Consider the following 26,217-nt stretch of genomic DNA (forward strand, 5'->3'; position numbering starts at 1 on the left):
AGAGTGTTTGGTCATATAGGGTTTTCATATTTGGAAAGGCTAGGAGAGGTTTGTCCTGAGTTAAAAATGAATTCTTGTCCTAATCATCTTGATTGTTCTGTTTGCAGTAAGATCAAATTGAAAGGTTTTCCAGTGGCCAAGCAAACAAAACGTGTCACCAAGAGGCCGTTTGAGGTGGTGCATGCTGATTTGGCTGGGCCTTTAACTAAAACTGTTGGGGGAAGTCAGTATTTTCTTGTAATTGTAGACAGGCACACAAGGTACTCCTATGTGAAAGTCTTAAAGGAGAAAAGTGAGGTTGCTGAAGTCTTCAAAGACTGGGTGAATCAAATAGAGCGCCAATTTGAGTACAAAGTGGGTTCTTTGGTCACTGACCGAGGAGGCGAATTTTTATCTTCTGACCTTAAGAATTGGTTGCAGAAGAAAGGTATACGTCACAACACCACTAATCCTGCAGTTCCACAGGAAGATGGGTTGGCAGAGAGACGTATTGGTGTTTTGAAGCAGATGAAAGACTGTATGTTACTGGATGCAAATGTATCTGAAAAATTTTGGGGTGAAGCAGTTTTAATGGCTAACCATATAGCAAATAGGGTGTGGAATTCAGCTGTAAAGCAAACACCTTATCAGATGCTACATGGTAGACCACCAAATTTAAAATACCTGAGGGTGTTTGGGCAATTTGCAAATGTGTTTGTGCCAGCAAAATTCAGAAAGAAGGGTGAACGTAAATGGAAAAGGTTGATGTTTGTGGGTTATTCTGGCAACAGTTATAAATTTTACCAGGGTCATGGGAGAATTTTGTTGTCCAGAAGTGCCAATTTTGAGAAACATTCTGGCTGGGAGAGATTGCATTCCAATCAAGAAGTGTTTCTGCGACTGGGGCAAAGTACTGGAAATGGAGGGGTAAGACAGCCCACAATGTCCACAATGTCTCCAGAGGAGGAGAAACCCAGTACTTCACAACATACTCAAACACAGCCAACACTACACACACCCATCACCACAAGTCAGTTTGAAGTTGTGTCAAAGAGGGACACTGAGGTGCAAACTAGTTCTGAAAGTGAGGATGAGAGAGGTAGAACAAAGGTGTTGATTCCTAGGAGGACTCAAAGAGTGAGAAAGCCTCCTGAGAGATTTGTTGTTCAGACTGCAACTGCTTGTTGTGCAGTGGCTGATGAGCCTGAGAGTTTTGAACAATTGCAAAGTTTTCCTAAGGAGGAGAAAGAAAAGTGGTTTTCTGCTATGGACCAAGAATTCTTGTCTCTAGTTGAGAAGCAAGTTTTTGATATTGTTGATAGGCCTAAAGACCACAAGGTTGTGGGTTGCAAGTGGGTCTATAAGAAGAAGGAAATGCCTGATAATAGTCAAAAGTACAAAGCCAGGTTAGTGGCTAAAGGCTTCACACAGCAAAGATTTGAGAATTTTGACAAAACTTTCTCACCTACTGCAAAGCCAGAAAGTTTGAGATTAGTGCTTGCATTAGCTGTGAGGCAAGGAAAAGTGGTAAGGCATTTTGATTTTGAGACGGCTTACCTGAATGCTAAGCTTGAGGAGGAAATTTACATGGAACAACCTCCTGGTTTTGGTAGTGATACTGAGACGAAAGTGTGTAAGTTGAACAAAGCATTGTATGGCTTGAAACAAAGTGCACGTTGCTGGAATCAGTGTATTCATGCAGAGCTTGAAAGGCTTGGGTTTAAAAGAAGTGTTGCAGATGCTTGTGTTTACACTAGAGGAGGGGTAGTTCTTGTGATTTATGTAGATGATCTTTGTGTAACAGCTAATTCAGAACAAGAAGTGCAAGAGGTACAAAAGGAATTGTCTCAGAAGTTCGCATTGAAGGACTTGGGAAATCTGAAAGCTTACCTAGGGATAGAGGTAGAGTGGACAGATGATGGCAGATGTCTGTTGAGTCAGAAGAAAAAGATTGAGAGGCTGATTGAGAAGTGTGGATTGCAGGATGCAAAGCCTGTGAAAAGCCCAATGACTCCTGGTTATGCTAGTGCAGAGTCTGCTGAATTGTTTGATAATCCTGAGTTGTACAGAAGTGTAATTGGTAGCTTGTTGTTCATTGCTAACAATACACGGCCTGATGTTTCTTTTGCAGTTGGTTTATTGAGCAGAAGTGCAAATAGTCCAAAGGGGGATGATTGGACGGCTGTGAAACATGTTTTGAGGTATTTGAAAGGTAGCAAGAACAAGAAGCTTGTGTTTCAAGGGAGTGAAGAGAATCTAGTGTGTTATGCAGATAGTTCTTTTGCGAGTGAGGCAGAAAAGAAGTCAGTAACAGGACTGGTGATTAAGTTTGCAGGTAGTCCAGTTGTTTGGAGAAGTAGAAAACAGAATTGTGTAGCACTTAGTAATTCTGAAGCAGAATTTGCTGCATTGTCTGATTTGTCTGGAGAGGTAGTTTGGATTAGACAGTTGTTAAATGATCTGGGAGAAAATTGCACTGAGCCTACTTTGGTTTTTGAGGATTCACAATCATGTATTGGGATGGCAGAGGCTGAGAATTTGAAGTGCAGGACTAAGTACATTGGAGTAAGGTACCAGAATGTAAGAGAGTTAGTTCAGAATGGTATCCTAAAGATAGAGTACATTGACACAAGGGATAACTTGGCTGATGTTTTAACAAAAGCACTTTCTGGAGAAAGACATGAACAACTTTCTTGTGCAATTGGTATGGTTCCTTAACTCCACAAAGATATAAATGTAAATACATGGTGTTATTGCACATCTGTACATTTTGGAGGGGCATGTTAAAATACATTTCTAATTTGTATGGAAAATGTTCAGATGTGTCAATGGTTAACTAAGGTTTAAAATGGTTCCTGTTGAAAGCCAGAAAGCCTAGGCCTGGAAGAACAAGTCTTCAAGGACATGTGCTGAGACATAATATCAACAAATGTATTATTGTTATGCTCCTGTGTAGCATGGTGACTTCATGGGAAAGAGGTGTGTCCACTTGGTGGGAAAGTTGATCTTGTGAGAGAACAAAGACTGATGTCACATTCAAGCTTCTAGCATGGACTCTGAAAGAGTATAGATGTATAGTAGCCTGCTGTAAAGTGTAAATAGCAACAAAGTCAATAAACCCTCATTTGAGTGAAAATCTGTGTGGAAGTTACTTTGATCCTGAGTAGCTGAGAAGACTGCACCTGTTCCAGTTGGTACCAGTCCAGAACCACCGGCAGCACGAGACATCAACCATCCCAAAGATCTTTTTCTCTAACATAAACACCATTACAGTTACAAGCATTTTACATTTCATCTGATTAATTATTTAAGGGCTGTTTTAAAGCAAGTTTTTTTTATATAATATCTTCATGCAAGTCTCTTAAGATGCCCTCCGCACTTTGGATGTTCTCAAACCTGTGAATTTCATCACTCTCTAAATCTGATTTAAAATTGGATACTATGCTTTGTCTCTTTGTCCTAACAGTAACAATTGTCACAAGGCAGCAGGGGTGGCTATTGTGATGGCTAGGGCTATACTGGTTAGGACACAAACTGCCCACTCCTGCATCACAGTAATACTGATATGGATAGTACACTTCTATGTTCTAAACTGACTATGTCCCTACATTACCTCCAACAGCCCTGTCAAGTCTATCAATTATTAGCCCTGTTTAAATATTTGAAGGGATGTTATACTGATGAGGGAGCAAGTTAGTTTTTTGCTGCTCCAGAGACTAGAACTCGGAACAATGGATGCAAACTGCAGGAAAAGAGATTCCACCTCAACATTAGGAGGAACCTCCTGACAGTAAGGGCTGTTCAACAGTGGAACACACGCCCTCGGAATGTGGTGGAGTCTCCTTCCTTAGAGGTCTTTAAACAGAGGCTGTCGGGGATGCTTTGATTGGGAGTTCCTGCATGGCAGGGGGTTGGACTGGATGGCTCTTTTGGTCTCTTCCAACTTTATGATTCTACGTCTGTTAATACAGATGATGGGTGGAAAAGGGGGAGGCTGAGAAAGAAAAGCTACCTGAATCCAAGGCAATAAGATTCCACCAAAAGATGTCCCAATAAGCAACTTGCCTGAATCACTCTCATACAAGAAGTCTCACTATAAAACCATTATAAGGAGACTTTACTGCATCATGGCTGTCATGTTACAAGAATATATATAAGTCGTTGTCACACGAATACAATATAAGCAAATTTGCATCTGGCCTGTAGCAAGGGAAGAGTCAATATGTTCCCAATGCTAAAGAAAAATCAGAGCCAGGCATCGAAAGATCAACTCACTTGTTCATATATGTCTAAATGGGAGTCATCTGCTGTGATGTGTGGGCCAACGGAAAGGCCACCAGTCTTCAAATCTATTTCTTGTGCCTGTTCTCTATAGCTCAGAGCTCCACATCCCATCCTGAAAGAAGCAGAAAGAGAGAGATGGATTGCGGTCAGGCTCCTCTTTAGGCTCCAAGGGAGCTTGATAAACCAGCAAAACCCCTACACAAATCAGGTCCCTTCTCTTTACACTAAACCCATCAGACTTCCTCTTGAACCCAGACAGCCAACTGGAATTCAGAAAGTAACTTTGGCACTCAGAAACACATAGTGTTATAGTCATACACATATAGTGAGCTGCTGCCTTTCTCTTTCTTCCCTGAGCAGCACAACAGTTTTGACACTGGCAGCAATAAACATGGTGTTGAGGTGGTTTTTCAAATCAGTTATTGCTAAGAACATCCATATATCACAGATAGCAAAGCCATTTAAAAGAACAAAGTTGTCACATGTATCACAGGCTGCATCTACATTGCAGAAATAACAGAATTTAACACAACTTTAACTGCCATGATGCAATTCTATGGAATTATGGGATTTGTAGTTTGTTATGGCACCTGAGCATTCTGACAGAGAAGGTGTCCCACAAAACTACAAATCTCAGAATTCCATAGCATTGAATCATGGCAATTTTAGCAGTGTCAAATGGAATTATTTCTGTAGTGTAGATGCAGACACAATTTCCAAAATTGGGCACATCCTTCTTCTCTGAAGAAGTAGAAAGAAGAAAGGAAACAGCAGAATCAACCTTATTTAAAGTGCAAGGGCAGCACATGTCTATATGCACATGCTTGTGTGTGTATGAATGCACTTCACTGTATGGAAATAGGAATGTAACATTTCTAGGAAATTTAGAGGAAATATGAAATATATTCAGTTCTTATTTTCATATCAAACCTAAATTTATTTTACAGCTTCAGCAACATAAAATACTTCATTTGGGACTTTGCATATTAACATATACTATTCATGAAATTTCAAAATCTGAATTATGAATATATGTGATACTAAAGATACAACTGCAAAGCATATGAAAGTGGTCTCAATGCAGACTTAGCCTTGAGGACTAGGTTAGTAGCAGATCTGGATTATAAAGGTTCCATGATGAAAATAATTAACTCTTTTAACTCTTTTGTAGTTTATTATCAGCATAAATCATGAAGGCCCCTCTATATTCTCCTCTCACGAAGATGGCACGACCCACCTAATGCAGAAATGCATTATAGATTTGAGTACTATGTATGTCTACAGTATGCATAGGAAGTAATTAATTAGAATTAATGATCACAGAATCATAGAATCATAGAACAGTAGAGTTGGAACAGACTTGGGCCTCCCAGTCCGACTCCCTGCCATGCAGGAAATCTAAATCAAACCACCCCTGACAGATGGCCATCCAGCCTCTGTTTAAAGACCTCCAAGGAGGGAGACTCCACCACACTCCGAGAGAGTGTGTTCCAATGTCGAACAGCCCTTACTATCAGGAAGTTCCTCCTAATGTTAAGGTGGAATCTCTGTTCCTGGAGCTTGCATCTATTGTTCCAGGTCCCAGTCTTTGAAGCAGCAGAAAACAAGCTTGCTCTCTCCTCAATATGACATCCCTTCAAGTATTTAAACAGGGCTATCGTATCACCCGTTAACCTTCTCTTCTCCAGGCTAAACATCCCCAGCTCCCTAAGGTGTTCCTCATAGGGCATGGTTTCCAGACCCTTCACCATTTTAGTCACCCGCCTTTGGACACGCTCCAGTTTCTCAATGTCCTTTTTGAATTGTGGCGCCCAGAACTGGACAGAGTATTCCAGGTGGGGCCTGACCAAAGCAGAATAGAGTAGCACTATTACTTCCCTTGATCTAGACACTATACTTCTATTTATGAGTTAATTATCATTCTCTAATTCTGAAGACTCTCTTACATACAGATCTTTATACTCCAAATTTCCTGGAATTTTCTGAGTAAAACATTGTCTTAAAGGCATTTTGCTCATTCCAATCAAGAAAATACTTTATCTGAATTTTTTCCCCTTGCATTACTCCAAGATTTCAATTTTTCTGGAATTTCCCACCCCTACCAGCCCAGCCTGAAAACTGAATTTCATATAAAGAAAGAAAATTGACAATGTGGACCCAATTCTTTTCTGAAATTAACTAGACCAAATTTAGATCCAAAATGAACAATGGTAAGAACAACAACAACAACAACAACCAGCAATTTCTGGGAAGAGTCCAACCTCAACAGAACAACAGCCTCAAACATAGAAGTTTCTTACTTCGTAATGACACTGCAAAATAGTGGAACGTAAGGCCTGAGCTCTTCCGGGAGGGTGTTTAGGCTTGAAACAGCTCTGAAATACACCATGCCATTCGTGGGCTGAGCACAGTACTGGACAGGGACATCTTCTGCTATAAACAGGCAAGAAAGAAAACACTGTAACATCAGAATGGGCAGGAAGGTGTTTTAGAAACAAGCCCTAACAAATTCAGATATACCAAACTTAATCCAATACAAAAAATCCTTTTGGGTTACTTGCAAGTTCAAACCTACCCCAAGCCCCTCCTTCCCATTTCCTTTCCCCACAAACTGAGCAGCAGCAATAAGGAAGGCTTCAAAGCAAAATATTTTTCCTCTAATTATATTAGGCCAGAGAACCCCAGAAGCACACTGGGAAGTGTCATTTCCACACAAGTCTTGTGTGTAATACACTAATGACAATAGTATTTCTATCCTGCATTTTCCCCAGTTCAGGATTCAAAGCTGCTTAGAGCAAAGGGGCTGTTTTTGGGTTGGATGGCAGAAAAATGGGGGGGGGGGGGGAGAGAGAAAAGGGAGTGGAATGAAATGCCCTGGAAGAGGACAAGGGCTGGCACTTGAAATTCCTAGGTTCTTCAACATTTTGTTGCAGTTTTCACTGTTATTGTGCTGAAATCTACTGTCACTTCTGTGTGGTTTAAACTGAATGTCGTTTCAACTGTCCAAACCCCTAAGAAAAAGCCAGTAATTTGACACAAGGGTTACTGTGTGTACGTCATCAGCATGTCTGTGGATGACAAGCATTTGTAATGATAGAAATCTGCAATTTCTATAGATTATGACATTGAGGAACTCTACTACTCAATTTCCATTTAACTGAACTCTACAGGGGTTTTTTCCTGCCACCCAACCCTACCCAAGATTTTTAGTTAAGACAACCTGTAAGTGACATCTCAAGTTCAGTAAATGGAATCCTAGGCTCAATGTCTGAAACCTTCAAAGCTGGAAGGCAAGATGTGTCTTCCTGCTTGCTTTGCAGATCCAGCAGCTCCAAACCTAAAGGATGAAACAGAAGGTTATTCAGCAGTTCTGATGACAATAGCCAACATCAGCCAAGTCTTTTGGCAGGGAAAGTAGAACAGATTTCAGACAAAGACCTTCTGGTGGGTTTGTCCAACCCATAATTTGATGAAGCTATTGATAATGGGCACTCCCACCCACCCCAGATTTGATTCCTAGATTCCTCCATAAAATACACAGAAGTAAATAACAGAAATAGAGGGGGAGCTACCAACTTTACCATCAGTAACTTTTACCCACAAACTATCATGTCTGCCACAGACCCTCTGAGTATCTACCATGAAAATCCTGCCACCATTCTTCTCTAATCCAGCATTTGAATATTGTGGAAAATATTTCCCATCTTCCACTAACAACATGATCGTGCTGGCTAAGAATGACAGGAGTTGTCATCTAATACAGTGAATCCTTGTTTTATGAGGGGGATCCATTCCAGACTCCCCTGCATAAAGGAAATACTGTGGGACCTCAAGTCCCATTGATTTTAATGGTGGCATGCTCCTGTGCACCATGTGACATAGGCACACATGCCATTAAGAGGGCCGAGGCTCACCCTCCACATGATCCTGAGTCCGTTTATGGCTTGGGTGCGCTGTACAACAAGACAATATCAGATTAAGAAAGGCTCATTTTCTAGTGAAAAAAAAGAGCTGGAGTATGCAAGACATACTAACCTTTTTCATAGGTTTGTTTCTTCTTTGCCTCAGAAAGAGCCTCAACTTTTTCTTTCAGTTTTGCTTCTTCCATCGCTTTTTGTTTGTCATAGAAAGTCATGTCCGGACTCATTGACAGTGTCAGTCTATGGGGGTTATCCTTTTGCCCAGAACCATGTCAAAGAAGGACAAGATAATCAAAATGAAGATGATTTCTCTTTCCTCTCAATTTTGTTCAACTATCGGCACACGTTACCTCATAAATAACATCAATTTATGTAACATAATCAGTTCTGCAATTTATGCAGAAACAATTTATGCTACTCTTTCCAGGAAAACAACTATATAGTACTGTAGTAGTTTCCTGTTCAGTGGTGTTTGTGTGTGTAGTTACAACAAGAGAACAAATAAAGGCAAGCAAAGGAGAATGCAACAAGGAGAGGCAGGGACAGCCTAGCCCAACACTGCTCTTTGGGACAGTCAACAAAATGACACCCTCCTTTCCAGTCCATATACAGAAGCTGGATGGACTACGCAATTAAATGTTATTTCAACACTGCCACTGGGACAGAAATCTCCATTACATCCAATGGCAGCAGGGGAAATCAGAGCTGGGTGACCTTGGGTACGTCACACTCTCTCAGCCTCAAAGGAAGGTAAAGGCAACCCCCGATGAACAAATCTTGCCAAGAAAACACTGTGAAAGGTTCACCTTAGGGTTGACATAAGTCGGAAATTACTTGAAAGCACACAACAACTAAGAAAAAACAAAGGCTTCTACTGCTGCTCAGAGGTCTTGATGGAAGTAAGGCATTAGACCAGGGGTTGGCAACCCCCGGCCCACGGGCCGGATGCGGCCCGCGGAGGCCTTTTGGCTGGCCCCTGCGCACTCCTGCCGCCGATTGCCGCCGCTCCGGGCGCCATTTTGAGGAACAAAATGGCGGCAGGCCTCTAGGAGGCCCGTTGCCATCACTGGGGCCCTCCAACAGGACTCTGGCTGCGTGAGCGGGCCTCTAGAAGGCCCATTGCCGTCGCTGGGGCCCTCCAACAGGGCTCCGGCAGCGGCGGCCGGCCTCTAGGAAGCCCAAGGCCATCACTGGGGCCCTGCAAAAGGGCTCCAACGGCGGCAGCGGGCCTCTAGGAGGCCCGTTGCCATCGCTGGGGCCCTCCAACAGGGCTCCGGCGGCGGCAGCTGGCCTCTAGGAGGCCCATTGCTGTCGCTGGGGCCCTGCAAAAGGGCTCCGGCGGCAGCAGCTGGCCTCTAGGACTTTTTTGCCAGCCTCTGACAGGGCCTGGGGCCCCATTAGGGGCCGGCAAAGAGGTGGAAACCTACAGCACTGGCAGCCCCTGACGGCTTTTTTGCCGGCCTCTGACGGGGCCCCACCCCGTCAGGGGCTGGCAAGAGGAGGAGGCCTCCAGCGCTGGCGGCCCCCACCGGCTCTTTCCCGACTTCTGACAAGGCCTGGGGCCCCATCAGGAGCTGGCAAAGAGGAGGAGGCCTGGCCTCCAGAGGGTAGAAGCTCCGCCCCCGGCATGTGCCCCTGCCCCCAGAGGGTGGAACCTCCACCCCCCCGGGCTTTAGCCCCCCAGCTGTCTGAAGGACAGCAACCCGACCCCTGCCTCAAAAAGGTTGCCCATCCCTGCATTAGACATACAAGTGCTCAGAGCTGGCAGAATTTGCCTGCACTTCCTTGCCATCACTGTTTCACCCTGGAAAAAGTGCAACTGCTAAGAGTTCTCTGGCCTGTTTTTTGTTTTTTTTACAAGGTCCCCTCATTTTCCCAACAGCAGGACCAGGCTTGGGATTATAATTTACAGCTGGAAGAAGCTTCAAGTTATGCTGTCTGGAGGGAGCTGCTGTAGTGGCACTCCTTTCTCCACCAGTACAGTAACACAAAAATATGGAAGAAGTGCCCAAAATCCACTTTTTTCTAATAGCACAGCTCTGATGAACTTGGGGTAACAGAGGAGTGAGAAGGAGCTGCATCTTGGAGCACAGGAAAGAGCAGGGCTATGGGCAGGCCTAGGGCCACAGGCATAGTGTAAGGAAAAAGCCAAAGCTAAACAACAGCATGCCACAGCAAGCTTCCCAAGTGCACAAAATGGTGAAAGTCCCTCTCCCATGCCTCTTGGCACACATCTTGGATAGTTAGGGCAGGAAGTCTTGCCCAGACCCATATATCTTTCCCATCCAGTTAGGAAGCAGCAGGGTGTTAGTGCTGTGATACTAATGGCTTCTATTACTTATTTTAAGTCAGTTATTTATTGTCTCTTGATTCACCATGGCCCCTGAGGCAATCACTTCCATAAATGCACCTTTGGAACTTTGGTCTGAACTGTTCACACAGTTCTTTAATTCTGGTGTTCACAAAGCCAGCCAGCCAGAGGTTCACCCCATAACTATGTCTCACCTTGAAGTACTGCTTTACTTTCTTTTGAAGGAACTGGGGATCCTCCTTGAGGCACTGTCTGAACTGAGTCACTTTCTCAGCAATCTTCAAAAGGTCCACAGGATCACCTTCATGGTTCCAGCAGGAGGCAATATACTTGAAGGATGAGAATAAGGAAGGAAGAATAAAAACAGGTCCAACATACCGTATTTTCTGGCCTACAAGACGACTTTTTAGCCCAGAAAAATCTTCCCCAAAGTCGGGGGCCGTCTAGTATGCCGGAAAGCCCCTGGGTCCTAAAGAGAGCCCTCGGCAGGGAAGCCTTCTCTGAAAGGCAAAGGAGCGTCCTCCTCCGTTCCTTCCGTCCTTTGCTTTCCCCCTTCCTTCCTTCCCTCCCTCCCTCCCTCCCTCCCTTTCTTTTCCCCTCCTTCCTTCTCTCCCTCCCTCCCTCCCTCCTTCCTTTTTTCTTCCTTTTCTTCTCTTCCTTCCTTCCTTGCTCCCTCCCTTCCCTTCCTGTCCTCGGTCGGCAGAAGGTCTCTCTACCTTCCCTCCTGACTCGCAGTATTGCCAGTGTGGTGACTTTCACACAAAAATGGGGTTTTTAAAGAGCTTTGGGTGTGATTTTGGTGCCTGGCTCTATTTCAGGGCAGATTTGGTGACTTGCCCATTTCAGCTCCAGCAGCCTGAGAGTGAGGCTGGCTAGAGAGCAACCAATCCTTTGGAGTCACACACTCACAGTTTTCAGCCAATCAGAGAGAGAGCTGGAGAGTGGTCGCCACCCCACCCTCAGAAAAGGGTGTCTCTCTCTCTCTCTCTCTCTCTTAGCCCCTGAGTCCCTCTGAGAGCCAGGCTACAGAGCAACCAATCCTGTTTGGATGGAGTCACACTAACAGCCAATTAGAGAGAGGACAGTGGTTGCCACCCCCCCGCCCTCACAAACTACAATTCCCAGGATTCCCTGATTTTTCAAGGGAATTGCCTCCATGCTTCCAGATCTCAGCCCCAGAGAATGAGTCTACAGCATAATCAGTGTTGCCAATTTATGTCCACTTCTGCAGGTGCATTTGGATTTAACAATGATAACAATAATGGTGATGATGAGGATAGAGAGATCTTGTAGCACCTTTGAGACTCACTGAAAGAAAAGTTGGCAGCTTTCCTAGACTTAAGCATACTACCTCAGATGCATGAGAATTGTAGTTCATTGTGGCACCAGAGCTCTTTCTGATAGAACTACAATTCCCAGGGTTCCCTAGCACTGAGCCAGGGCAGTTAAAGCGGTCTCAAACTGGATTATTTCTGCAGTATGGATTGGACGGGCCTTGAGCATTTTTAATAACCAAGGTCCAAAACACACTGCAGAAATAATCCAGTTTGTGATCACTTTAACTCTCCTGGCTCAGTGCTAGGGAATCCTGGGAATTATAGTTTGTTGTGGCACCAGAGCTCTTTCTGATAGAGAACGCTCAATGTCTCACAAAACTACCATTCCCAGGGTTCCCTAGCACTGAGCCAGGGCAGTTAAAGCAGTCTCAAACTGGATTATTTCTGAAGTGTGTCTTGGATCCAACTCAGATTGCATCTTCACTCCAGAGACAATCCAGTTTCATACCGTTTTAACTGCCATGGCCCAGTGCTATGAAATCCTGGGAATTGTAGTTTGTCACACCAAAGTTTGCTGAGAGAGAAGGCTAAATATCTCAGAAAACTAGAATTCCCAGGATTCCATAGCACTGAGCCAGGACAGTTAAAGGGGTGTCAAACTGGATTATTTCTGCAGTGCAGTTGCAGCCAAACACGTTTCTATTTGGCACAAAGCTTCCTGGGCTTTGATTCCAATAGGAGCCACTTGAAGTACCACGGCTCCATCCATACAGAATCCCTGGGATTTGTAGTTTGGAGCAGTGCCCCTCCCCGCATTCTTTGGGCAGAGAAGGCAAAAGACCTTATAAAACTACAGATTCTAGGATTCCAATAGGATGGAGCAGCAGCTCTTAAAGTGGTGTCAAACTGCATTAATTCTAAAGTGTAGATGCACCAAGAGGAAGGGCGGGAGGAGTTGTCGAGGCGGGTGAAATAATGTTGTGTATGCTGTTATTTCAAACGTGGAACAGACTCCTTCCTCAGAGTGTAGTGGAGTCTCCCTCCTCTTCCCCTCCTTTTCTTCTTTCTCCTTTTTTCTCCTCCCCCCTCTTTCTCCTCTGTCGCTGCTGCTGTTGTGGTTGTGGTTGTTGTTGTTGTGTGTGCCTTCAGCTCCTTTCTAACTTATCATGGAAGAGAGGGGTGGTCTTATATGGTGAGTATATCCCAAACACTCTATTTTAAGTTGTAAATTTGGGGGTCGTCTTATACGTCCAGTCGTCTTATATGCCGGAATATACGATACCATAATTTATGTATTTAATATATTTCTATCCTGCTGCCCTAAAACCAATACAGTTTACAATACAAAAATATGAATACGAGAATAAAGAACAGAAAATAGCCAAAGCAATACAAAACTAAGAACAGCGGACAAAACATCCTTATAAATTCAGTTGTAAATGTTTTTAGCTAAGACGTTGTTTGTCACATTATGATTCTGAATATGTAAGATGACCTCTAAAAGCTAGCTGGATGTCAATCTGAATGTATGTTCTCATGCTGCATCTGTATCCACCATTGTACAAGAAATACTATCAAACTAGTCCCAGGTAGGCAGTTAAGATCAACTCACAAGGCAGACCTTGGAATTTAGTCAAATTATGATGGATGCATCTAAAAAGCATTATGTTAGAGAAAGCTGATCATAAGTCTTTTTTAAAAAAGATCACAAACAAGACATCTCCAAAGAAAGAACACTTACTGAAGTTAAGGCAAGCCCAAAACTAGTTGATTGATGCTTCATCTGGATTTCAATTTTGTGCAGCAGCGCTTCAATTCTTTCTTCCTCAAAACCATCCCTTGAGAAATGAAAATAAAAACATTTAATTCTGCTCTAAGATCACAAAAAAGCAATCAATGAAGCCACTTAAATTGTTTGAATAATAATAATAATAATAATAATAATAAGTTTTATTTATAAACCACTATTTCGTGTTGATCATAGCAGTATACAGGTAAAAACTGCAATATCAAATACAAAATACAGGATAAAAATTGCAATACATAAATAAAACTACAATAAAAACATTTCAGAATACAGATTAAAACCATACATCAAATCCAGGCCAGCTAAATGTGCTTGATAATGCTGTACATATAGGGGGGAGTCATATATCATCAAGGAGCATCGGGGAAGGCTTGCCGAAACAGGAAGGTCTTGAGTCTCTTTTTAAAGAGATCCAGGGAAGTGGTGGAGCGGAGTTCCTCAGGAAGGGTGTTCCAGATCCCAGGGGCCGAGATAGAAAAGGCCCTTTGGGAGGTTGATACATATCTCGTTATCGGGATCCTCAACCCTGAATAATGTCAAGGGTTAGGATCGTACACCTCTGCAGTCACATTGGGAGGGGTGTATAGCAGTGGAGGAAACCACACTGGCAAGCTGAAAATACAGTAGTCTGTGGGCACTGTGATGGTGCCAGGAGAGAAGGCTGAAGCTCACATATTTTCCCATTTCATAGTTTCTGGAAGGGGTCTCTGAGAGATGCCTCCTCAGAGCGAAAGTACTGAGGGTAGAGTGGCCTGGGCAATTGTCTGTCCTGTGGCACAGGCAATTGTCCAAGCCACCTCTTCCAGACCACTTTGACTCTAAGGATTCCCTCCCCTACACAGCAGAAGTCGTGGAGTTGAGAAATTGGCAGCTTGATGTTGGAAACCTTCTCTTTCTTCTGCTGTGCAAATCTGAAAAATGACTATTTTATGACTGTGAGTGGTGTGCACCCACAGGATTCTGGCTCACACGGGGAGAACAAACATAGCCCACAAGGTATGGTAGCAGAGGGTTGTCCATGTGAAAAATATTCAGTAACTATTGGGGGGGGGGGTGAATTTAAAGAATGTTCACATTCAATATTGGAAGGGGAGGGACGTCTGGGTGCTTTTATCATTAAACAGGATAAAGACACATTCCCACTTCAAGTAGTAGTTCTGCTATTAGTTGATCAGCATTCCCAGGGGCGTTCATGGGGGGAGGGGTGAGATCCCTCATGATGGGGTCGATCGTTGTACACAATTCTGATATATTATTAAATGTACCAGATTTGCCTTGAGGTTTTAAAACAAACACAATGACCTGAAGACAATCGATTTATTAGCTGTATTCAAATACCATATTAGTAACAAATTAATTCAACATTTGGACACAGCCACAGTGTCACTTTTTCAGGACCACACAAGCCAAGTCCTTCTCCAAAAGTTTCAAACAAATGAGTTTGTGACTGAGGGTAGGAGGGGGAATCACAGATTTTACTTACTCAATAACTTCATCAATAGTTCTGGCAATAATTTCCTTCACAGTATCAATGTTTTCTTCAGAAATCCCTTGGAGGCCTACACTGAAATAAGCTTCTCGCGTTGAGCCATTAAACCTACAATGAAAAGAGAAAGGAATACAAATAAAAGTGCTTACACTGCAAGTTTTGAAAAGTTCCTTTTGTGGCATTTCAGAGTGTATACATGTATGTGGATTTCTAGGAATTATAGTCCACAAAAGGAGCTTTTCCAAGTTCTGCTCTGAGCTTTAGTTCTTGGAAAGCTGGATCTTAACATAATATCGATGACATGAAGGTAGAGGAAAGAGAGAAAATTGTGTATCATAAGTCTTATCTTAATTACTTGATGATATACTCTACTTAAACAAGAACAACAAGGTCTGAGCGGCATCTACAGAGGCCAACATCAAGTACAGAAAATGTAGGCAAGGAAGACCCTCTCTGTTCACATGAGGGTTAACAGGCTCTACACACACATGACATCCATAGTTTCACATTTGAAGAAAAGGTCTGATCTTTATCAGGGCTCCCAATGATGCAGAAGCTTTTCCTCAAGAGAAGAGCCTTTCCCTTTCAGATCTCCCCTCTCAAGGATGGAATGGGTTTGCTAGGAACCAGAGCTTGGAAAAAGTCTTTTTTTCAGATCACAACATCCAGAATTCCCCAGCAACGTGCAGTACTGGGAGTTATAGTCCAAAAGCATATCCTTGCTGACTGAGACTGTGGGATTGTAATCCAAAAAAATATTCCAAGTTCTGACCAGAAAACATTTTTGACACATTTGGTACCACAGTTCAAGGGAAAGAAGACAATCTTCCTAACAGTCACAGTTAAGTTTCCAACAAGGTCTCGATTTATTATTTTATTTAATCTCTATTGACCATCTGAAAATTCTCTATTTATTTCAGGCCCACTAAGGTTGAAGGAGGCCCCAGGTGAAGAGCAAAGTGAAGTCTGTTCCTGTTTTAAATGCCCAAGTTGTGGAAGGAACTCTGATAGCATGTATGGGGAGGTAGCACACTTACCCAATATCGGGTGAAAAATCCGTTCCTAGTCCAGCTTCGATTAAAGCTTTATAAAAGGGAGAATTAGGACCACCAACCAAGAGAGAAGACAACAGGTTTAATGTGAAAGTTTCAAAAGTATCTGTAATGCTAAAATAACAAAAGATAAAGACACATAAAGAAAAATTTAGAATATTATTTTGGAATATAGCACAGTCAGAACACTGATGATTATTATAATCAAACTTTGGCTTTGTTATCAATGCTTTTGATTAACATCCTACTGCCATTCTGCTCAGTGTTCATATGAAGCACAAAGCCGAGAGAACTACTAATGCCACAATCTTATTAATTATTTTCTCAAACAGTAGACTTACCAGGTGACTTTGTACCAGTCACTGCTCAGAAAAGGACATAATTATTTTTTTTAAAGTGATGTATGTACCATTCCCTTCCTTAGCTAAAGTTTGTTAAAAGTGATGAAAAGGACTCCTGATAACTTCAAGTATCATCACATAATCCCAAACTAGCTCTTTTATGCTTTTGACGGCTAGAGTTAATGCACTGTATGCAGAGTGCACAGATGCACTGTACACAGAGAAAATCAGGACAATAACATAGCACAGCATATTTCAAAGGCCTTCATAACAGGAGATGCTTCCGATTGGAAATAAAAAATATTATTATACAGTACTTTACCTCTGTGTGTGTGTGTGTGTGTATGTGTATCTAGAGTATATAGGTATAGATATTTTATAGTCCAACCCACTTACTCTGCCAGGAGGTAGCTGATGCTGACCATTGTCTGCTTCTTAGAGTCTGTAGCAAAGGCATCCGTGCCACATGTCACACAATGTTCTCTCTGTGAAAGAGAATCCAAAGAATAAGTTCAGGGGAAAAACCACAGTGCTCTCCTTACCCTTAAAATACTGTTTTTATTATTTATTAATTTATACTGTGCCTTTCCACACACAATCCTCCCCCCCCCCCCACCAAAACCCCAAAGAAATGCCCTGGTGTACTGTCTGCACTTATTGAAAACAGGGGAAGTCCTTTCTGTTTGACAGGCCTTTTATTCTTTATTGTTTAGGTGGGGTGAACCTTGTAAAAGTTGCTGGATTTTCTATTTGTTATTTTTGTTGTCATTGTGTTTTTATGGTTTACGTTTTAAACTATGTTTCTTAATCTCTCGTAAGCCATCTTGAGTCCAGAATTGGGGAACAGGTGAGATATATATAAATAGAAGGAGAAGAAATTGTTGATGACAGAGATAATAACAGGATCCTACTTCACTTCATACATTCTCCCAAGTAGGAAAATGTATAGAGGAACCTCAGTGTTCTCTCCAATCCCTGCCTATTGATTACCATAAACCTCCCTTGCATGCCTCTTGCTGTCCAATCATACAACTTGCAAACTGTCATAAGCACTTCTAAGAAAAAGAGTAGATATTCACATAACCAAGCAAATACTCACAGGCTTTTCCCAGAGTTGCTGTGGTGGGACAGCAGTATTTGGTTCAATTTTCTGGAATTTACTCAGAGCTTCCTCATGAATTTGTTTCAAGTGATGCTCTAGTGGAAAGTTGCCATATGTGAAAAACCTATAATTGGATGCAAGACTATTATTATCAGCCAAGAAAAGGGTGTGTATAAAAGGACTAGATCTAGAAAGTCTCCTCTGCAGCTGGGGGAGGGAAGAGCAAAGCACAGTATCCTCTTGTTTTCCTTTAGACTACACCTTATCCACTGCTGATCTAGAGTTCTCCTGATCATTAGGAGCCTTTTTTTCTGGCAAAGCAAGAGACTGGGGTGTGGGGAAACAGGGACAAAGTTCTGTAACAGCCCAAGCACATCTGGACCACCACATATGAACCTTTGGATTTGGCCAAAATAAACTGGGGGGGGGGGGGAGGGGGAGGATACATACTTCCTATAGTGGCATTGTAAAATATGCTATAAAAATTCATTAGAGTTAGTTCTCCATATCCACAGATTCTGTTTCCATGGATTCAACCATTCACTGCCTGAAAATATTTTTTTAAAAAATTCAAAGCTTGATTTTGACATTTTATATAATGGGCATCATTTTACGACGCTACTGTATATAGTAGAACTTGACAATGCATGGATTTTGGTACTCACAGGAGGTCATGGAACCAAATCCCAGTGGATGCCAAGGACCCACTGTATCTATATTTACACATTTGGAAAATATGCCTTTTGCTATCATATATAACTCTACTGTGGGACTGCCTGTTGTGGAGACACCTGTCCCCACTTCCACCTTCTTACTTTAAGAAAAGAGTCACAATCTCTGTGTGCCTTGTTTATAAACAAAATCATTAGCATTGTGTATTGCTTATAAATAAGGAGCATGGTGAGTGTGTGCCTTTCTTTAGAGCAGAAGTGGGGGAAATGTGGTTTTATGACTGCATATGGAACCCAAATCTCCAGAAGTAGCAATTTCCCTTTGCAATGACCTATTCAGCAACAAATATCTATTTTTTTTCAAAAACAGAAATGGATTTTTTATTTCTCTCCCTGCAGCCCTCGTCAAATTCTTACCATTTTTGGCAGTCCCCATTTTGGCCAGTCAAAACACCAGTGGCCAAAACATGTTGGGATTCCCCACCACTGCTTTTTTTAAATTAAAATTTATTAATACATTCTAAAACAAAACACCACTGCTTAAGCACAATACTTTTCCGTGCAATGTGGCTGCAATGACAAATTACACAGCATAATGCCTATCCCTTTAATGAATACACTTCTGATACCTTGCATTACTGGGATGATAATGTGTGGCATGGAACTCCTTCAGCTGTTCCCAGGAAAGATCAGGGATCTTCAAGGGGTGGCCACCAGACACAACTGCGTATGTGTGGTCAGGAAGAAGTTTGTTCTGAAGGTGCTGAGAGAATACCCTCTCATTGTCTGTCTTAAAGGAAATATTTTATTAAGAATAAAAATACATGGAGGAATGATGTGTGACTGACTCTACTAACTGAATAAAAAATACTTTCCAGAAAATGTTAGAAAACATCCAGGGATCTTAGGGAGCTCATCAAATCCTAAGAAAACTGGGTCCACTATTGAAAAGCTCTTACTGGTAGAACATTTCCTTCACTGCTCTGCCAAGATCCCTAATAAAGTGCAAATCTGTTACTCTGCAATTTCCACACACTGGTTCTAGGTCAGGTCCTCTGGAACCACAGACAAGTCTATGTCATCTTCAGCATGACAGGTCTTAAGATATTTGAGGAGATATGCTCTTCTTTTCTCTTGGCTAAACATGGACAGCTTTTTTAACCCCCCTAGGACTTGGATTCCAGATAACCCACTGTCCTGGTCACTACTCTCTTGACATACTCAAGTTTGTTAGTGTTTTTCTATGGCTCCCAAAATTTAGCACAGCACTCCAGGTAAGATCCAACCACAGCAGATTACAGCAGAAACGTATGAAATCCGACATGATGCTTTTATCAAAATAGTCTAAGAATGAACACATTTAGTAACTGCTTCCCACTACTGGCCCCTGTTGAGTTTTCAAACAACTAGCACACATATGGCCTTTAACTAACACTAAGTCCCATTGTGCATAAACCCACTGAATCTCTGAAAATCAAGTAAGAAGCTGTACAGACCAGCACTATGAGCTAGCATCGGGGTGGAATGGGGGTGTGGCAACCACCTACCCCACAGCCCAACTCCACCCACAAAGCCTGACCACATGGCAGACAGCATTGCAGCGTTTCTGCGGCATAGCGTTTGCACACGCTGCGCCGAAGAAACACAAAAACCCCTCCATTGCCACAGCAAGTGCGCCCTTTTCCCAGCACTAAAAGGAGTGGCTTTCTGCTGCTCCTTTTTGTGCTGGGAACCACCCAGGTAGGACACGTGGCATACAGTTGCTGCGCTCCCAACCCAGCAAGCAAAGGGATGGCAGCAAGCCACTCCTTAGCCGCTGTCTGTTTTCTCCCTAAGTTACCATTGATTCAACCCACCTACTTTAGATGCGACTAACTACTAGATTTATGTCTACCTTCTCTCCATAGATATGGATGTAAAACCAGGTCTCCCTTGCTTTTTAGGAGTGAGGGTACTTAAACACAGGGGTTGAATTTCATCTTGTTGGTTTCAGTGGCATCACTAGGGGTGCAAGGGATGCGGACCACCCCAGGTGACAACCTGAGGGGATGAAACTACTATTCCTCAAACACCTATTTTTTGGCAGAAATGGGCTGTGGCATTCATTTGCTTGCAATTAAAATGTTTTAAGAAAACAGGGAGTGGGAAGAAGCTCAGTGAGTGGAGAAAGGAGAGGCCCCATAATTTTTTAAAATTAAAATTTCAAATTTCAATATTTTTTTAAAAAATGCAATTTTTAAAACTTTTTATTTTTAAATTTTTCTTTAAAAACATCACATTTTAACAAAATCTTCACTACATATATGTAAATCCATTTAGGTTGTGAGTATGATATTGTAATTTGAAGGTATAATTTTAATGTTGCTAGTTGTTTATGTCACAACTATTAGCATGACATTCAGTGGTATATGGGAATCATTATTTACGAGTAACATTAGTGCAAAAAAGCATTACTAAGGTTTCTGTATAGTGTGAAATGGGAGGAGGTCAATGGGGGTGACACTATGAGTTACCGCAGCAGGTGACACGATCCCTAGTGATGCCGCTGGTTTGCACCAGGCACTCCATTCTGTCAAGATCACTCTGAATTTCATTTATTTTCCTTACAATGTTAGGTACTGTTCCCAACTTCATGTCATCAGCAAATCTGAGAAATACCTCAAATTCGAGAAGTTCCTAATCTCACTCACCATTTAGAAAAATACTAAAGAGATTTAGAATGTAAGCCTGAGGGCAGGGAACTGTCTGATTAAAAATAATATTGTAAGCCGCCCTGAGAGCCATTAGGGCTGAAGGGCGGGGTATAAATACCTAAATAAATAAATAAAGAGTCCAAGATCAGTAAAAGAACTGCATGCTTGAGCTTTTCTTCAGACTGACATGGTGATTACCACTGTGAAAAGAATTAGGCCTCAGGGAGGATGTACCACCAATCTAGCTTTAAAAATCTATCCTTAAATCATTTTTATTCCATCCACCAGCAGCTCGACATTTCTGAGTGTGAAATCTGGTCTGTTTCCAACATTTACATGTTAATTTTAAAGCCCAAATGTCCCCAAGCAGGAGCAATGAATAAAGTGAACAAAACAATCATAAAGGACTTACAAATGCACCCTTCATTTCATTGAAAACAACTCCTTTGAAGGTTAATGGTGTTTGAGGATCTTTAGGATTCTCATGTTCTAACCTCCAGCCTTCCTGCCTGTGTGGTGTTAAGACACAAATGAAATGGTTAATATTCCATTGGGTTGCACCATCATGTCTATGTACAGGTGCCAAAGTGTGAAATCTTACCAGAAATCTAGATGTCTCAAACAAGGAAAAAACACAGCATCAAGGTAAACAGACAGAAGATTCTGAAAATCCTTAGGATTTTGGGTAGAAAATGGGTACAGTGTGTAGTCACTAGCTGTATGGAAAATAAGTGAATATATGAAAACATCAATTAATTAAATATCAATTAAATATTTTACAGTTTTCACATATTTATGGACATTACCTTGTTAGTCATCTTTTCTGTATGACTGATATTTTCACCCATATCCTTCATTGCTTATCTAGTCAAAATGATACCACTTGTTTACAAGAGGGAAGTCTCTAGAAGTATTATCTTAAGAAATGAACCTCAAGATCTCCCAACTAACTTACAAAACTCCACCTCTAAGACAAGAAAAGTATTAGACTTTGAAATAAGTTCTAAAAGGCTGTGTCTATCTCAATTCAGCAGGAACTAACATAGAAATGCTGCAGTATTTCCTACCTCCAAAAGGAAGTGCTCCAGTAAACCATCCCTTTCAAAACAAGGCATTCTACTTTTCCTCTCTTCACCATGTTCCATGTTTTCTTTCCACGTATCTCTGCATGTTCCTCAGCCACTGAGCATATCTCAGCTCAACCTGGACTACTTGGGAAGCTAACCCATTATAGTAACTCTTTTTAAAATTTTCTGTACATTTGAACTATGCTGATAATTCCCCAGTCTTGTTTCTAAGTGCCTTGTATGGCTACAATCATGTTGGAAACTTGGCACTCATCACTGGAGCTGGCAATTAGGACATTCAAAAGATTTCTATCATATAAAAATTATTATTAATATTCAGTTAGAATTCAAGAAGCTGTTAATTCTCATTTGCTCACCTGTAAATGCATTCATAAAGGTGGAGAGCGACCTGTTTAACATTTTAAAGAAGGGATCTCTGACAGGATATTTTTGTGAACCACAAAGCACGGTGTGTTCAAGGATATGAGGAACACCTGTACTGTCCATGGGGGTGGTGCGGAATTGAACACTGGAGCAGGAACAGAAAAAAGCTTGGGAGTCACAGGCAGAAGTGAAACATCATCCAACATATAAAAACCATGTGCTAATCCTCTAAGGGCACAGTGACTACCACTGGTGAATGGTGGCTTCCATTTCAGCAGAGCATTGTTGTTGTTGCTGTTATATTTAACTCTGCATGACAAACCCACAGCAGGAGGATTTTTCTGCCTTGGGAACTGTCAAACCGTGAACCCAGCATGTATTTTATTTGACTTTGACAAAGAAATTCCCCAGTAACACTTACATTATCATACTTATATTCTGCAAAAGGAGGGTGAAAAGTCACCTGGTAAAAGCTTAAACAAACCAAGAACTATATATTTTTGAAAAACATAGTGTGAAATATGCAGTGAGTGTTTTAAATATTTTCTTCAACTGCATACTGATGATCCATAAACCCATGGACACTAATTATTAGTTGAACAGGGGTGCACAAAGTGCAGCCTGCAGGCCATTTTGTATTTCCCACAGCTTCTCAAACTATTAATTTAAAAAAATAATTTGGCTCAAAATGCCCCTTAGGGGACATAGGGGTAACTGTGTAGTGATTTTCTGTTACCTGGCTCATTTTAAGCCTAGGAGAGGACTGTTTTCCCCCAGAGGAAGTGACTCAGGATTCAGCTTCCATTATATTTTTAATGTAATTTTATATTGTGTTTAGATATTTTTCACTGTTTTAAATTTTATTGAAATGCTTTTTAAATCTGTGAGCTGCCTTGGGTCCCTTCGGGGAGAAAGGTGGCATATAAATGAAATGATAGACAGACAGACAGATAAGGCCTCTCTTGGGTCTAAAATGGCCCAGAGAGGTCTTAAAAAATGATGGAATTGCCCCCATTGATTCTGAGTATGTAGAGGAATTTGGAGGCACAGAAAACAGAGATATTTTTGTTGGGTATGGCAAATGGTGCAGTGCTCCAAGGTTGCCTGGAGGGACAATGCAGTCTCTAAATGCCCAACAGTTATATGCTCCTAAGCTAAAAGGGGGGAAATTGAGGCTCCAAACAGAAGCTCTGATTCTCAGAAATGAAACAACACTGAAATCTACTTGAATTCACAGCAACATTTATCACTTATGTATCCCCGTCTTTCATGATTTGATCAGAGTGGCAAACAAAGAACTACTCTTCACAACCACCCTATGGGAACAGTTAGGTCCAGTGTGGCACTGCCTACCTGAATAGATTATTGGAATCCTCTCGTGCCACATGCAAATATTTGGCTCCCGTCTTATCATGGCTGAGGTTAACAGCAGTTAAGAATAACTCAGGTACAGTTGTCACCTGGGAGGAAGTAAACACAAACATTTTCCAGTAAACATAAACAGTGAGGCTACAGTCGCTTTTGTGATGTCTGTGTTAGTTGTTTGTGACACACTAGCCACCCCATAGATGCACTGAAAAGCAGAAACATGAAAACCTCTATTACTCTTTTCCAGCTTCACATTTAACAATTTGCCAGATCACCAGAGGCAACCAGGATTTCCTGACACAAGAAAATGGGCGAAGGGGCAGATCTCATAACTGTTTCTCTGTCTGTACATTGGGAGTATAACATTACAATTATAGAGTACAGTATATACCAATTCAACTGTCAGGGTTTCAGCCAAAGGAATCCTCAGATTGGTGTTCTACTTAGAATTCTTTGCTAATGATCTGCATTTCAGGAGAATAAATTAAAGCACTTTAGGAAAGCACTCAATATACTTGATCATCAAACTACAAATCCCAAGATTAAGCTGTAAATATGATACATCTTTATCAATGACTTGGAGGACAAAATTGGGGGCATACTTATCAAATTTGCAGATGACACCAAATTAGGGGGAGTAGCTAATACCCCAGAGGACAGGATCAAGATTCAAAATGACCTGAACAGACTAGAAAACTGGGCCATAGCTAACAAAATGTAATTCAACACGGAGAAATGTAAGGTACTGCACTTAGGGCGGAAAAACGAAAAGCACAGATATAGGATGGGAAAATGCCTGGACTCTGACCTCTGGCGACTAGGGTTCACATCCTAGTACGCCTTGTATATCCACCGGGTGACTCGGGCAAGGTACCCCCTCTCAGGCCTCAGAGGATGCCATGGACATAGGAGAAGCCTTGACACCCCCATCGGAAGACAATGGCAAGAAAACTCCATATAGTTTGCCTTCGGGTCACCATCAAATGCACCCGACTGAAGGCACACCCACAACAAAACAACAACAACAACAAACCATTATTATTATTATATTTATTCTTATTATTCTTATATTTTATTCTTACCCACTCTCCCCATGCATGGCCCTGCATGGACAACAGAGCAACAAGTATGTGCAGTTTAAAATGATTTCTTTAAAACGTATATCAGTTTAAAAGAACAAACAAGATAAAGTATAAACCAATCTATGTTTGAAATAAATCATTTAAAATTAACAGTGTTTAATTTAAAACTTAGATTATTTCTACCCCACTCTTCAGCCCCAAAGGTTCTCGGACAGTTCACAGTTGCTATTTTAAAACAATACAATTATCACACCAACAACAAAATACACCAACTACAAGATAGAGACAACCCCATTGCCAGATTGCTACTTTTGACAGCTCCCTGCCCTCACGACTTCTCTACTACTTTTCCCCAAAAGGAGCTTTGGTTTTCTGGGTTTGAGTGACATTAATTATAAAATCGACTTAGATGGAGGAGGTATTTATTTATTTATTATTTCCCGCCTCCTTTTCCCCGGGCTGGGACTCAGCGCGGTCAGAGCAATTAAAAAACAAAACAAACAAACAAAAGTACAATTAAAACATTTTAAAAATAATAGATAACTGACAGCATTAAACAGACTGATAAACTAGTCCAACCTCCTGCCTGTTCTTATAGTGATCCTAAATGCCTGTTTGAACAGGTAGGTCTTCACCTGCCGTGGAAAGCATCAAGGAGGGGGAGCCGTTCTTATCTCCCTGGGCAGGGCGTTCCAAGAGTCTATTGGAGAGCCGTGAGAAGGCCCTCTCTCGTGTCCCCCCCAAACGTGTTTGTGAAGGTGTTGGGATGGAAGAGAAGGGCTTTCCAGAGGATCTCAGAGTCCGGGCCGGTTCATACAGGAGAAACGGTCTGCCACTTAATGTGGACCTGAGCATCGTAAGGCTTTTTAGGATATAACCAGTAACCTTGATTGTGCCCGGGAAACGAGCTGGCAGCCAATGAAGCTGTTTACCAGTGGAGTTGTATGGGCTCTTTAATCTGGCGCTGTAACAGCCTGGCAGCAGCCTTTGAACCAGTTTGAATTTTCCGAACCTTTTCAAGGACAGGTCCTATGTTATAGCCCATTACAGTAGTCCAACCGGGATGTAACTAAGGATGTTTACCACCCTGGCCAGATCTGGCTTCTCAAGCAGGAACGGGCGCAGTTGGCGCACACGTTTTCAATGTTGCGAAAGCACTCTGGTCACAGCGAGCCCTGGGCTCCACAGTTTACCGCTGAGTCCAAGGATTCCCCCAAACTGCAAACCTGTGTCTTAAGGGGGAGTGGACCCTCTAACACAGGCTGGATCCCTATTCCCTGATCGGCCTTCAACTGACCAGGAGCACCTGTTTGTCTGCTATTAAGTTTCAACTTGTTTGCCCTCATCCAGTCCATTACTGAAGACAGGCACTGGTTTAGAGCCAGGACTG

At 42.0% G+C, this 26,217-nt stretch overlaps 1 protein-coding gene across 2 annotated transcripts in view; it reads right to left on the reverse strand.

The window, feature by feature from the left end:
• The window catches only part of PITRM1 (pitrilysin metallopeptidase 1), a 55,771-nt gene that overhangs the window by 18,049 nt on the left and 11,505 nt on the right, over nt 1-26,217 (reverse strand). Inside the window, exons 3-17 of one of the 2 annotated variants that reach the window (XM_042475312.1) lie at nt 23,731-23,837; nt 22,371-22,522; nt 21,528-21,642; nt 21,339-21,435; nt 18,863-19,023; nt 17,560-17,686; nt 16,857-16,945; nt 16,105-16,233; nt 15,062-15,175; nt 13,513-13,609; nt 10,689-10,823; nt 8,299-8,437; nt 7,484-7,600; nt 6,564-6,693; nt 4,255-4,375 (exon numbers count right to left, since the gene is read on the reverse strand). In XM_042475312.1, the coding sequence (XP_042331246.1) occupies nt 4,255-4,375; nt 6,564-6,693; nt 7,484-7,600; nt 8,299-8,437; nt 10,689-10,823; nt 13,513-13,609; nt 15,062-15,175; nt 16,105-16,233; nt 16,857-16,945; nt 17,560-17,686; nt 18,863-19,023; nt 21,339-21,435; nt 21,528-21,642; nt 22,371-22,522; nt 23,731-23,837 (1,830 nt within the window). Of the gene's footprint in view, nt 1-4,254; nt 4,376-6,563; nt 6,697-7,483; nt 7,601-8,298; nt 8,438-10,688; nt 10,824-13,512; nt 13,610-15,061; nt 15,176-16,104; nt 16,234-16,856; nt 16,946-17,559; nt 17,687-18,862; nt 19,024-21,338; nt 21,436-21,527; nt 21,643-22,370; nt 22,523-23,730; nt 23,838-26,217 lie in introns of both variants that reach the window. The other variant, XM_042475311.1, reaches the window with a different exon arrangement.

Source organism: Sceloporus undulatus, chromosome 6 (genome assembly GCF_019175285.1).
Source record: "Sceloporus undulatus isolate JIND9_A2432 ecotype Alabama chromosome 6, SceUnd_v1.1, whole genome shotgun sequence".
Classification (NCBI taxonomy): Eukaryota; Metazoa; Chordata; class Lepidosauria; order Squamata; family Phrynosomatidae; genus Sceloporus; species Sceloporus undulatus.